General features: G+C 36.4%; 3 protein-coding genes across 4 annotated transcripts; all 3 read right to left on the reverse strand.

Moving 5' to 3' along the window:
* Positions 1-441: 441 nt before the first annotated feature.
* On the reverse strand, positions 442-3,028 carry LOC145009010 (ACT domain-containing protein ACR9-like). Its single transcript, XM_078967658.1, has 6 exons — positions 2,595-3,028; positions 2,087-2,305; positions 1,901-2,006; positions 1,266-1,617; positions 858-1,142; positions 442-768 (listed from the first exon to the last, which is right to left on the reverse strand). The coding sequence occupies exons 1-6, from the start codon at positions 2,746-2,748 to the stop codon at positions 625-627; spliced, it is 1,260 nt and encodes a 419-aa protein (XP_078823784.1). The 5' UTR covers positions 2,749-3,028; the 3' UTR covers positions 442-624.
* A 240-nt stretch (positions 3,029-3,268) lies between these two features.
* On the reverse strand, positions 3,269-3,830 carry LOC145009011 (histone H4). Its single transcript, XM_078967659.1, has one exon. It carries the CDS (start codon positions 3,721-3,723, stop codon positions 3,412-3,414), a length of 312 nt encoding a protein of 103 aa, XP_078823785.1. The 5' UTR covers positions 3,724-3,830; the 3' UTR covers positions 3,269-3,411.
* Positions 3,831-9,958: 6,128 nt separating this feature from the next.
* On the reverse strand, positions 9,959-13,162 carry LOC145009275 (UDP-glucuronic acid decarboxylase 5). 2 transcript variants are annotated; one of them, XM_078967977.1, is made up of 13 exons: positions 12,946-13,162; positions 12,646-12,704; positions 12,159-12,261; positions 11,950-12,036; positions 11,749-11,836; positions 11,562-11,653; positions 11,415-11,479; positions 11,231-11,319; positions 11,009-11,086; positions 10,823-10,916; positions 10,661-10,727; positions 10,477-10,581; positions 9,959-10,340 (listed from the first exon to the last, which is right to left on the reverse strand). In XM_078967977.1, exons 3-13 carry the CDS (start codon positions 12,243-12,245, stop codon positions 10,155-10,157), a joined length of 1,038 nt encoding a protein of 345 aa, XP_078824103.1. In that variant the 5' UTR covers positions 12,246-12,261; positions 12,646-12,704; positions 12,946-13,162; the 3' UTR covers positions 9,959-10,154. The 2 variants fall into 2 exon arrangements, with proteins under 2 accessions (XP_078824103.1, XP_078824104.1); XM_078967978.1 differs by lacking the exon at positions 12,646-12,704.
* Positions 13,163-13,930: the final 768 nt, after the last annotated feature.

A 13,930-nucleotide genomic window follows, 5' to 3' on the forward strand; every position in this document is an offset into this window, starting at 1 on the left:
AAACTAATACAAGCATCTACTTGATCGAACCATGGGTTTATTATAGAATCATGAACTCAAAATCAAAAAGAATTTCACATACAACCAAAACTAAATTCAGGTCAAATTTAGCAAAATCGACAAAACTATATGATTACCATGTTATGAAGACCTTAATTGATTGATCTATAGCGAAGGCAACAAGTGCTGATTGATCTATAGCGAAAGGCAACAAGTGCAGAAATTAAAGTATAATTCGTGAAAGACAACTTTGTAAGACCTTCAATCTTTGTAAGCGTCTAATTCAAGAATCTTTTAAGAGCCCTAAGCAAATCACTTAAATACAAAACCATTACGGATTATAACAAAAATAAAAATAAAAAAGTTTTTTGTGTAATCCCAAATAAAATGGCTAAGCTTCTATAAACATCTTTTAGTAATAAAGATAATTAGAGAGAAAAGGGGCAAACATAATCTTCTATCTACTCTACAAAATCAAATCAAATCAAATTCGTGTACAACTAACATAGAAAACATAAATCACAATCTCCCAACTAACTATAGAACAAACATGAAGTATTACAAGTCTTGAGAGTTTAGAGATTCTTATGACACACTTGACACAAAATTTAACAAATTAATACCTCACCATCCCATGAGTGCTCTTCTAACCTTGTCAACAATTTGATTCTTAACCGCCGTTTTATATTTGCTTTTCTCCTCTAAAAGGAACCTATACACTTCCCATACACCATTCTCTCTTGTTGAATGCCTCCTTCCAATCTCAGCCTACAAAACATATCACTCATTATGCAACAAAACCATATATATTTACATTTTTACCCCCCACCCCATTAATTAACATATATTACTCTTACCGAGAACACGCATATCCCAAGAACCTTGAGCGCAAGAGTCGCATCGTAAAACACCTGTGGCCTACCCCTACCGGATAACTCCACCGGATTAGCAACCACAAGTTCCATATCGGGCCCACGATTGGTTATAATCACCCGCAACGGGTGTAGCATTTGCAATTTCAAACGCGAAATGATTTCATCTTGCATCTCAACATTCAAAATCTTTATTCCATCTCTTTGTCTGATAAAAAGATCCAAATCACGTTGCCCCTTGTTAACAGGCGAAAATCTCCCATAAGCTATCTGTCAAAAACTCAAAAACCAAACAGCAACATTTATCACTTATCAAACACAAAAGAAACACATTAAACAAAATGCCACATGTATGATATATGTATGTATGTATGTATGAATATAAATTGTAACCTGTATATCAAAATCTTTTAACACTCGCATGATGTCATAGAGAAAACCTTTGTGATCAACACAGTTGATTTGAAGGAGGGAATGAGCTGGACTTAAGGAGTTATCGATTATGACATTGGCTCGTTTTAACTTCTTTACATCTGTACTCAGAGCTTGTGAACGTTCTTCTGTTTCTGATAATTCTGACCGGAATAATTCTTGGGCAGCTTCCTCTGAAAGAGAAGAGATGGATGGTATGCTGTCGTTTTTATAACCTGCTGACCGGATATCCACATTTGTACATGATTCCCCTAACACATCATGCAATCTATCACATGCATCATCTCTCCTCTTTTTCGTGTGTAATAGCTCCCTGAAGCAATATTGCAGCAAAAAAAAAAAAAAAAAAAAGGTATACATTCAAGAAATTTAAACAAATCTGTAACTACTCTTCTTGCACAATGGAAGGGTAAAATGGTCATTTTATTCACATACACATAGAGTCCAACGTCCAAACAAGAAACAATATTTATGTATACAACACTCATCATTTATCCATTAGAAAGATGCAGGAAGAATTCAAAAAAGCCCATATTTTTATAATACCCAAATTGAAATAACAGAGTGCAAAGGAGTATTAAGAAACAAACCCTCACAAGTTATCGGTAATAAAGAATAGATCCATGACACGTCCATCTGGTGTTGTTGTCACTTTAACTCTTTGGATCATAAGCTCAAGCTCAAAAAGCACTCGAGTCACATCTAAATGAAAAATAAAAAACAACACATCAGATTGTGAAATGAATATAATACAAAAGTAAACTACATGATGAAAAAAGTACCATTTAATAATCCCTTTCGATCAGTGCTGCAGAATGTCAATAAGTAGACTGGAGAAGGTGAAGGTTTTGGGGGTGTTTCATTTAAGTAAGCTGATACAGAAAAAGTGGGGCATATGGAAAGGAGACGCTCTTTTAGGGTTGACCATCTTACAGTAGGTGAAGTTGGATGAGGGAACACCCATAATACTATGTAGCACCATATTCCATCGGTTGTAAAATCTAATCAAAATACACAAATTTCATAATTAAACAGGAAAAGAATGGATTCTCTAACTCAAAAGAACCTCTAGGGTTACGAAATAACATAATGTGGCATCGCATGGTATTAACTCGAGAAAAAACACAAGAACATGAAAAACGATAGTTTGAGTAATACCCGAATCCTATAGAACATACACAGATTGATTGAATGAGAAATATTTGAACCCTAAAGAACATACACATTGGATTTTGGGGGATGATATATATATGAGAAATCGTATGAGATAAATTAAAGAAAAGTACTAACCTCCTTTAACGATATATAGCCCGAAATCAAGAATAATCCAACAGATATCGCAACCGAGGCCAGTTTTATCGGGGCAATTGACCGTAATTACAAATGGGTCCCCTTGTTTCTTCCCTTTCTGAATCACCACCGCATCATCACTCGGCATACCCATGTCGGGGACGGCACCGGCAGCCTGAAACGACCAGCATCCGGAATCCCCTCGGCCGTTGGCCGGAGTTACGTCGCGTTGAGTGAAATACTTCGCCAGCTTGATTGAAATTCAAAACCCAACTCGCTCCGAAAAGGGTTTTTGTTCTGGAACTCTTAGAGGAATCTGGCAAATATACAAAGCTAATGCTATGTTATATGTATGTATCTAAGAATCTACACGTGCCCCAGCAAACTGATATATTATTTGGACCCACATGGAGAGAACCTAGATCTACCGTTGATGGAAGAACAAAGTACCAATCACTCATTGCCACTTTCAATATTAAAATTGATAGGAATTGTAAACAATATCCTAACAATAATTAGGAACCACTCAAAAAAGACAACAACATTAGAACAAACTTGAAAGATAACGAATATTCAGAACCTCCTCAGATTTGTAACATATGGTGAAAATTAATTGTATGTAAAATACAACAGTAATTCAATGCTTATAGATTTGGATGATGAAACTCAGACGATTATAGAAATAGGAGGATTTTCTTAACATAAATTCAAACCCCGAGATGGGGTATGACAACGATATTGAAACAGGATACAACGAAGGAGAAATTAGATACGATCTACAGTGAATACACGCTAACACACAACCAAAACCCTAGACCTAACCACCAAACCCATATAGGGTACGGCCCTGTCGTTTCAACGCATAGACGACATCCATCGCAGTAACAGTTTTGCGGCGAGCGTGTTCGGTGTAGGTTACAGCATCTCTGATGACGTTCTCAAGAAAGATCTTGAGAACACCACGAGTCTCTTCATAGATCAAGCCGCTGATACGCTTGACACCTCCTCGACGAGCCAATCTTCGGATGGCGGGTTTGGTGATTCCCTGGATGTTATCACGAAGAACCTTCCTGTGTCGCTTTGCTCCTCCCTTTCCGAGTCCCTTGCCTCCCTTTCCACGTCCCGACATTGTTGAAACTAGCTCAAGGTGAGATGCTGAATTTGTGTTCTGATCGAGTGAGGAGTGAGATGAGTTTGTTGATGAATGATGTGGGAGTTTATAGATGTGGGTTTTGAAGAAGGGCAGGATTTGAAAGTTTTGAGTTAGTGGCGATGGAGCGAGTGGTGGCGGATGAAATGCTGTGAGATAATTGGAGCCGTTTGATTGTGAATAAAATGGACGGTGATGCATGCTGAGGATCCCGATCCGTGTGATGTGCTTTCTGCCTGAGTGTCCATTGACCATTGGCGCATGTTAATTTTCGAAATTTAAATTTAGTTATCTTTATTTAATAGTGAGATAAGTTAACCTCGTTGAAAGAAAATTATATTTTTACAATTGTTATTTTACAAACTATATTATCCAAAATAACTTTTAACATATGCGAGATAGATTTGTACACGAATGAAAAATAATTAACTGTAAACAAAATAACATTGACGAACGTTTACAAGTTAAATTTATCAATTAATTGGTTTATTTTTGTGTGGGCTAAGTAAGTTAGTTTATTTAAACTTGTATTACATTTAAATTAAAAATAAAATATTTATTTAAACTTGCATTATTCCTTAAACATACCACATATTTTTTTCATTATAGGTGTGACATGTTTATGTTAGGGTGTCTTGTTATTTTGTTGAAATTTTTTTTTTCTTATTACAAGTTTCTACGAGTTTTTAGTTTTTAATTTAATTATAAAATTCTTTTTTAAATATATTTATATATGTGTTTTTTCTAAATAATTGATTTTTATGTAATTTTATATGGTTTGGAAACTTTCAAGTATTTTTGTGAAACATTCGTATAACAAATAAAAGTAATAACTACTAACTTCAACTTCTAGATATCATCAATCATCGGGAGTGGGTAACGGTTCTTCATTGTTACCTTATTCAGCTCCCGATAATCTATACACATCCGATGCGATTCATCCTTCTTCTTCACAAATAAAATTGGGGCTCCCCAGGGAGAACTGATCAGTCTAATGAATCATTTGTCTAACAGCTCCCGCAACTGTGTAGACAAGTAAACAACTCCTGCATTTCAGGATGATCCAACCGATGTCGTGTCTTGGCTATCAGAGCCACACCAGGGACTAGGTCGATCCTGAACTCTACATGCCTCTCTGGAGGTATCCCAGGCAGCTCCTCAGGGAATACATCCGCGAACTCTCGTACCACTGGCACATCGCCTTAGCCGCCTCCCGAGTATCCATAACGTAGGCAACATATCATGCGCAACCTTGTTGGAGGTAGCGCCTAACGCTTGCTACTGAACATAAGGCTAGTCCTTGTTATGGCCTCTCGCCCTGAATCAACAGCTCTCCCCCACGCGAGGTCCTAATCCGTACCAACAGCTGCGCACAATCGATCACCGCCCCATTGGGGATTAGCCAATCCATTCCTATAATAACCTTGTCCACTCGCAATGGTATAGGAACCAAGTCTACCAGGCAGCGCTCCTCAAACAATCTCAAAACACAATATCTGAAAACCTTCGATGCTCACACCGATCGGTCGTCCGCAATCTCCACCTCTAAAGGGCAATCCAACATGCCTGATGACTCAGGAAACCTCTTGCTAAGCGCAAGAGAGACAAACGATCGGGTAGCACTCGAATCAAACAACACCTGAACTGGGATACCGTTCAAATGGAACGATCCTAAACAAAGTGCGCACACACACACGCATATATATATATATATATATATATATATATATATATATATATATATATATATATATATATATAAAACATATCAAAATCATAGCGTCATAACATAAAATATTTGAGAGAAGAAATCATACCTGTCACCACATCGGGTGTTGCGCGCGCCTCCTCGACTGTCAACTGAAACGCTCGGCTCTGCACCACTGGAGCCTCTGACTTTACCTTTCGGGCATCCATAACCCGTGTCGTCGCTAGATTTGGTGCCATTGTTGTTGCCATCAATCTGGAACAGTTGGCCTTTTATGGCCCCTTTGGTTGCAATGAAAGCAACTCAAGTATGATGTATGAACCGTAGGAGCAGGGGAAGTATAATCCATGCCAAAATGCCCAGTCTTGCTGCACTTATAGCAGCCTGATCCCGACCCAGTGCTGCAAACTCCCTCATGTGACCAACCGCACTTCCCACAGCGTTCCCGACCCTATTGGCCCTTCGACCTAGCGTCGAATCCCTTGGGTTTCTTCCCCGAAATCCCTGTAATCTACTCAGTCTCTGCCTTCCTCTTCGCGAGGTGCTCCAAATCAATCTCCCTCTCCCACATCCTAGCAATCATGGATTCCAAAGTTGGGCAGGCCGAATAGTCGACATGCTCTCGAATAGCAGGTCTTCCGCATCTCCTCATCTCCTGCATACTGAGGTACCAACAAGGCCCTCTCCTGGAACTTGGCAGTGATCTCCACCACAGTCTCCGTAGTCTGTCTCATATCAAGAAAACTCTATGGCCAGTTGTTGAAGCTCCATAGCTGGCGCAAACTCAGCCCTAAACATGGTCACGAAATTCGACCAAGTCATAGCCTCAATGGTTGGGCCCCCAATGAATCACCAACTAACTCCCACCAATATCCGGCTCGATCCCTCAAACAACATGCAACAAAGCGAACCTTCGACCGTTTCGAGCAGAAGCTCGTCAACTGTGTAGACTCAATATATGCGATCCATCTCCTAGCAACAATGAGGTCCTTCACCCCATGAAAATCCGGCGTACCACTCCCCCTGAAGTCCTTCAAGGACAGTGTGTGTGTACCCGTCTGGCTAGATGTCAAATCACTCCTGAATACCCGGAGGTGATCCTCCATCAGCTCGATAATCCTTCCTTGATCGACCCAAAAATGATCGAGGTCGCCTCAAGGATACCTCTCGTGATCTCAGACGCGATGAACTCGCGTAGCCCGTCATCAACCTGCTCGACACCCGCACCCGAACCCGATCCTGATCCTGACCTACATCCTAAACCACCTGCTCCATGTCGCGTGGTCACCATACTGAAAATAAACACATAAACGCCAGGATCGTTCATACTCTCGAGAGGTCTTGCACATTCTCCAAGTTTCCTGGTTCCATCTTTTCCCTCCTTGACTTGAGTACGGATCCTCTGCTTCTAGTAGTACGGGCCCATACTACCTTCCACATCTATCTGTACTTTCCTCAAGGATTGCTTCAACTTCCCCAAGTCCCTTTACCAAAACTGTTTTCCAACTAATCTCATCATAGGCTTTCCTAGGGCACCCTCCGACCTACTCTCCGCTGTCAGCTGCACTAGGGGTCCATACCACCTTTCCCTAACTGGCTTGCGAATACTGTTACATATTCACTTACTAGTTAGTTAAAGTTATACATAACCCTTATAGCACAAAGCAAGCAGCATTCGTGCATTGAGTAACCAAATCAAGCATAACCTAATCCGGCTATCACACTGCTGACTAGCAGCTCTAACATACGAATCAATAAGTTCCTATATCAGACATACAAGGCATCCTCCTAGATCATTAGCCATATTCTAGCATGTAGTTCTCATAAGCACATAACAGTTATACAAGGCATCCTCCTAGATCCTTAGCCCTAATCTAGCATGCAATTCTCGTAATCACATCATATACCATAACATAACAAGTATGGGTATCTTGGGGAAAACTTACTTGATCTCGGTCGGCCACACGCATCACACACCTCGTTCATCCGACTCGTTGAGTTCATTTCCCTCATTTGAATGTGTCCGGTCTATGACTCGCCGAGCTGTATGAACAACTCGTCGAGTTCATCTTCATGGATTGGGAGATTACCTTGGACTCACCGAGTTTGCTCATGCACTTTTCGAGCCCCATGATTTACAAGTTTACAATCTCGTCCATCTTTGTTGAGTCCTTCTCTAGACTCAACCAGACCCCTAAAACATCAAAGGTTAGAGAACCACTACCCGACTCGCCGAGTCACAAGAACAACTCGTCAAGTCCACTAAAGTCTATGTTCACAAACTCGGTTTTTGCTAAGCTCGTCTCATAAAAAGGGTATATCTGACCTCCTATGGTCGATATAGCACGTAAAGCCACAAACTTTACGTCCATGCATGGGTCTTTTAGCTCTAAAGGACCAAAAATGATGTCTAAAAGATGTATGAGGCTCTCATGGCCATAAAGTTGGCACCTTTATGCCATGAGACCCCTCAAAAGTCCAAGATCTGAAGTCATAACTCCATATTACACTTCACAACCTGAAAATGGCTTAGAAAGCCTTAAATATACAAAGATCCAAGCCCTAAAAATGATTAAACACATGGAAGATCAAGATAGGAGCTTTTTACTTCAAATGAGTTGGAAATGGAACACAATCTTTGGATCTCCAAGCTCCAACTTGAACTCCCAAGCTCCTTTCCCCTTCTCAAGCTTCACAATCCACCAAAATGCACAAAATGGCCTTAGAACACTCAAACAAGGTTAAGGTTTCAAGATAATTCCTTTTGGAAGTATAATGGACGATGGAGGCTGAGATAGGGAGATATAAGTTGTTTAAATAGGGTGCAAACCCTTAAATTTAGGGTTTCACTCAAACAACACCTACTCGCCGAGTCGGTCACTTAAACTTCCCGCGGGTCACAACTCTACTTGACGAGTTAGGCCAACAATTCGTCGAGTCATAGAGAAAAATATAAAGATTCCTAGAATTAAATGCTTACCAAGAATCAAGTGTTACATTGGGGCTTTTTTTAGAAAATTAAAAGCTAAAAACTTCTAAAAATCCAACGCCAAACACAAGCAAAGTTTTTTGTTTTGTTGCTTTTCAGTGACATTGCAAAAGAATAACCGATATAATTTTTTTTAATCGATGAAAGATTTATATTCCAAAACTATCAAGGAGCTATAAAATTACATAATGTTCATGTGGTTTTGGAGCCAAGATACACAAGACAAGTTAATTTTACAGTTCATATTAGAATACCACAAAAAATATAAATCAATAACTGAATAAAAAATAAGCTCCCGTCTACACATGTTATCTAGAAGACCACATCTTTCATGTGTCTCAAAAGCACTTAATAAGTGGTTTTGACAATAACATCAATCACATATTTCTTGATCAATGAAACATGCAACCACTACACCCAACGCACTATATCTGAAAGACTGAAACCCTAAGTGTCAAGGCAAATCGAGCTCCAACCAATGAGAAACAACATTCCATATCTTCACATCTATCTCACACTCGCCAAACAAGTGAGAAAGGGACTATTTGCATATTATGACAAGGACACATAATTGAAGGAACATCAATGCCTTTGGACAACAAATTTGGTCGGTAAGGTAATCTATCTAGTACAAGCCGCCAAAAGAATATGTTCACTTTCAGAGTTACATATCTATTCCATTTCATTTATCCAGTACCATCCGACAACATAAGATCTTCAATTTGTTGCCTCGTCCACTTTACGGTGAAGTTAACATCACTGCTCAGATCCTAGGTTCAAGAATCCAAGCCATTATTGAGATTAACTTCCATCATGAGACTTGTGAGAGAATTTAGTTGATCTTGCTCAGATCCTACTCCTTATTTCTTTCAAGCCAAAATAAAGAAGGGAACTTAACACTTGAAGGGATGTTACCTATCCAAACATCTTCCCCAAAAAAAAAAAAAAAAATCTTCGTTTGCTACCTTTCTATAGAAGGAAGACAAAGATATGACACCTATTTTATTCATCTTGGACCACGAAGACATAATTCTCAGCCAAACACCATGACACGACCTTCGCTACCCTTCCATAAACTGACACTGCCATGCATTGCTTTGACAACTTTCACCAATAAAACTTCATTTTCACAGACATACCTCCATCTCGACTTGTAGAGTAATACATGATGAAAGCCTTCAAGACTTCCAATTCCAACCCCACCTTTCCTCCTTGGAAGCAATGACCAAATCCCAATTCACCCGATGCATCTTTTGAGAGTCACCATCACCACATAAACAACAATTCAATATTCCATGCATATAAACAACAAGAAAAGACTATGTTTTTTTAGGGTTGTGTATAGTCAAATGAAAAGGAGAAGATATACGTGAAAATCATAATACATGAGAACCTTTTCTATTATCCGGATGATGTATTAAAAGTTTGAAGATTCCCTCTCATAATAATCCATATCAATTCAACTGATATTCAAGACGACAAACACATGGCAAAACTACAAGTATAAGAGCTTCAAATCCAAAAAAGGAAAACAATACCTTTCATTCATAAACAAGTTTATAAAAAAGTTGTAAACAACACAAAGACTCCGACTCGCCCCATTTATTTTCACTTATACGGGAGTAGTGTAAAGTAAACACTTCAAAAAACATAACACATGTGACAATCGGTTTCCAACAACCTTAAAAAACAACAAAAAAAAGCCGTTCTTGTTTACACCTTCTTAGCAACCCCAAGCCTTAGCCTAAAATCAGCCTCCATAAGAGGAAGACCATCACGCAGTTTAATCTTGGGCTCCCACCCAAGCAATTTCTTTGCATTTGTGATATCCGGTTTTCTTTGCCTTGGATCATCAGGTGTATTTTCCACCATTTTAATCTCTATACCCGGATTAATAAGCTGCAATTTAACCCCATTTTTAATCTTTCTATTCCAATTCCCAAGTCATACTCATACATGATAATGATAATGTAATCACCCATTCCATTCCAACCCTTTGTGATTCCAAACAGAAAAAAAAAGAAGAAAGACTAACCTCCTTGACTGTCTCTGCAAGTTCAATCATTGTAAATTCACCTGGATTACCAATATTAATCGGTCCAGTATTCTCCCCTTCCATCAGCCTAATAAGCCCATCCACCTGCAATAAAAAAGTCAACGTTTGACCACCACCATTACATAATTAAATTAAAACAATTGAATTTATTACTCCACATTACCATATCAGAAACATAACAAAAACTACGAGTCTGTGTTCCAGGGGATTGAACAGTCAAAGGTTCATCACTGCAGCAATTTATCACATTAATTATAATTAGTAACTTTACATTTCAATAATCAACTCTAAGTTTCAAATAAATATATAATTTTTTAGGACTTACCGAAGTGCTTGAGCTATAAAATTACTCACAACACGCCCATCATCAATATTCATCCGGGGTCCATACGTGTTGAAAATCCGGGCAATTCTTATTTCTATAATAATTATAATTATAATAAATAAATAAATAAATAAAGAATTAGAAATTTTATGTTGACTTGGTCAACTATTATTATAGTTATTTTACCAATGCCATGTTGCCTGTGATAATCAAACATCAAAGTCTCTGCCACACGTTTTCCTTCATCATAGCAACTCCGAACTCCTGTAAAAACATCAAATGGTAAAAATTTGAGACTATGTTGCTATTATGGATAAAAAAAATCAAGTATATTGCCTATAATAATGGTAAAATAAATAAATAAATAAATAATACAAAGTATGTTGTTATATAATGATTTGGGCTTACCAATTGGGTTGACATTACCCCAGTAGCTCTCTGGTTGTGGATGCACAAGAGGATCACCATATACCTCAGAGGTAGATGTAAGCAAAATTCTAAAAGCAAAAAATAAATAAATTTAATATACTAAATTATATAATATGAAGGTAACTAAAAGCTTTAAATATGAAAAAATAAAAAAACTTCCAACCTTGCTCCAACTCGCTTTGCAAGTCCAAGCATATTTAGTGTGCCAATCACATTTGTTTTTATTGTCTATTACACATTACACATTTTATAAGTTCCCATTTATAAAAGAAAATAGACATATAAATAATGTATTGATTTATAAATATACCTTTACAGGGTTGTATTTATAAAAGATTGGTGAAGCAGGGCATGCAAGATGGTATATTTGATCAACCTCAACTAGCAACGCCTCTGTCACATCTACAAAAGTATATACATATACATATAATATAATTTATGGACATATAATAGAAAATAAATATGAAAAATACTCTTTTAATGGGTTAAGAAATTACCATGGCGAATAAGCTCGAATCTTGGATGGCCAATCCATTTTCTAAGATTGTCCTTTGATCCAGTGAAATAATTATCAGCAACAATTACCTATATATTATTATATAATAAAAAAGAATAGGAAAATGTCAAGGTCATGTTGGTGTAAATCATAAATGTATATTACTAAAAGATTTGGTAAAAAAGGAGATAATTTTTTTTACCTCATTCTTTTCATTTTCCATTAGTTTATCGACTAAGTGAGAGCCAATAAATCCAGCACCACCAGTAACCAAGATCCTCATATTTGACTGCAATGCACAAAAATAAGTTTGGATACTTTGAAAAAGATTATATACAAAAAAAAAATATAGCATTAAGTGACATTTTGGGTGTAGAAAAAAATATAAATTAATGGATGAATCCACAATACCTGAAAGAATTTGGAGTTTCGCAATGGAGAAGGTGTTGGAGGTGGTTTTGTAGACTTGTGTTCTCCATTTGAAGCACCAGTTGCCATTGTTAAAAGGCGAAATCTGTAACAAGTGTTGATGATTTATTGAACCAAATGATTTAACAAATTTGAATCAAAATCAAGGCAATTTAATTAAAAATGACATTGAGAATTGTAAAATAATGGATGATGATCATCAAATGTACAAACCTAAAAGTGTGTGTAGGTTTTGATTTTTGATTTATGATTTTAAATGCTATTAGTTTGAGATTTCGAAAGCAATTGGAAATCTTTTGTGGCTCAAATAGTGAAATTCTGGAGAAGACTAACAATGTAAGATTCAAGCATCAATAAGAAATTAACAACAACTAAGAATCAAAGCAATGCAAATCAAACGCAAGATCAAAATCGGGGAAGAATCAGATCAGACGAGAAGAAGCAGAAGAAGATCAGGGGAAAGGGAAACCTGAGATTTAGAGAAAAACCCTAGTTTACGTGCCGCTGTTGGAGCTTTTACTTCTGTGTCTGTGTGCGAATTTACAGACGCGAACAAAGAATCATATAAAGAAGGAGAAAAATTCAAAATCTCACCAAACGATGCCAACTCGAATTAAAATTAATATTAAAAAAATGGAATACCACCTAATCAAATGCTTCAAAACCAAGGTAACGCAGAGGAACCTAATGATGGGTCCTCAATAACAAAACAACATAAAATAAATTATTAAATTAACAATTTATTATTCAGTGAAGAAGTAAGACTTACTCAAACTTGAAAATCTTCAAGGTTTTAGGATAACAAGTCAACGAAGACGATACCAGAGGGATTCTTGGATGAAGTTGGTAGCCATGGAAGGGTAATTTGTAGTTTGCAATTGCGTAGGATTTAAGGGGTTTCGTTGTTTGGGCTTTTCGATCGATAGTCGATACTTGCGAATTCAAAGACGTTTCATGGACTGGAATTTGGAAACTACTGTATTCGTCCTCGGTCGACCTTTTTTCTTTTTCAGGTAGGACCAAATTTGTTTTTTTTCTTTATTTCTTGTGATATCGTTTTCAATAAAAATTTAATATTAAAGATTTAAATTTAGATATTATTTCAAATATATATTCTCTTTATTTTAATTTTAATAAATAAAAAAATTTATTCTCTTATTAACAGATATTAACAGATGTCATAATATTAGAAATATTTATTAATATTATATGCTACCTATGCTACATATGAACCTATTAATTTTTTGTTTTAAATTTTAAATTTTAAAATTTTTGTTATAATTATATTAAATATTAAATTAATTAATAATTGACTATTCATTTTAAACTTTCACACTTTAATTATATTTAATTAATAACATTAGAATAAAAAAATAAAATAAAACTAATATATATTGTAAGGTGATATAATTTAATATATTATTTAAATCAATGATTGTAGTTTTATATAACTAAAAAATATATCTTAATTAATAATTATTTAAAATAGTTAATTAATAATTTTAAGTTTTTACCATGAAAAATTAATTAATTTTACAATCGTGATTTTCACGTGTTATAAACTAGTATAAAAATAAATACATGGCGTTATTTAGATGTAGAACAACTTAAAAATACATTATTTCAAATATTTTATAGCTTTTAGTTTTTTTTCGGAAACTTACAATCATATTTACCAAATAATACTTTACACATAAAAGTTATATTAGTTTTAGCTATTAACATTTTTACGAAATATATAATGTACCATCATG

The sequence above is a fragment of the Lactuca saligna genome, chromosome 8, assembly GCF_052625555.1.
Source record: "Lactuca saligna cultivar CGN05327 chromosome 8, ASM5262555v1, whole genome shotgun sequence".
Lineage (NCBI taxonomy): Eukaryota > Viridiplantae > Streptophyta > Magnoliopsida > Asterales > Asteraceae > Lactuca > Lactuca saligna.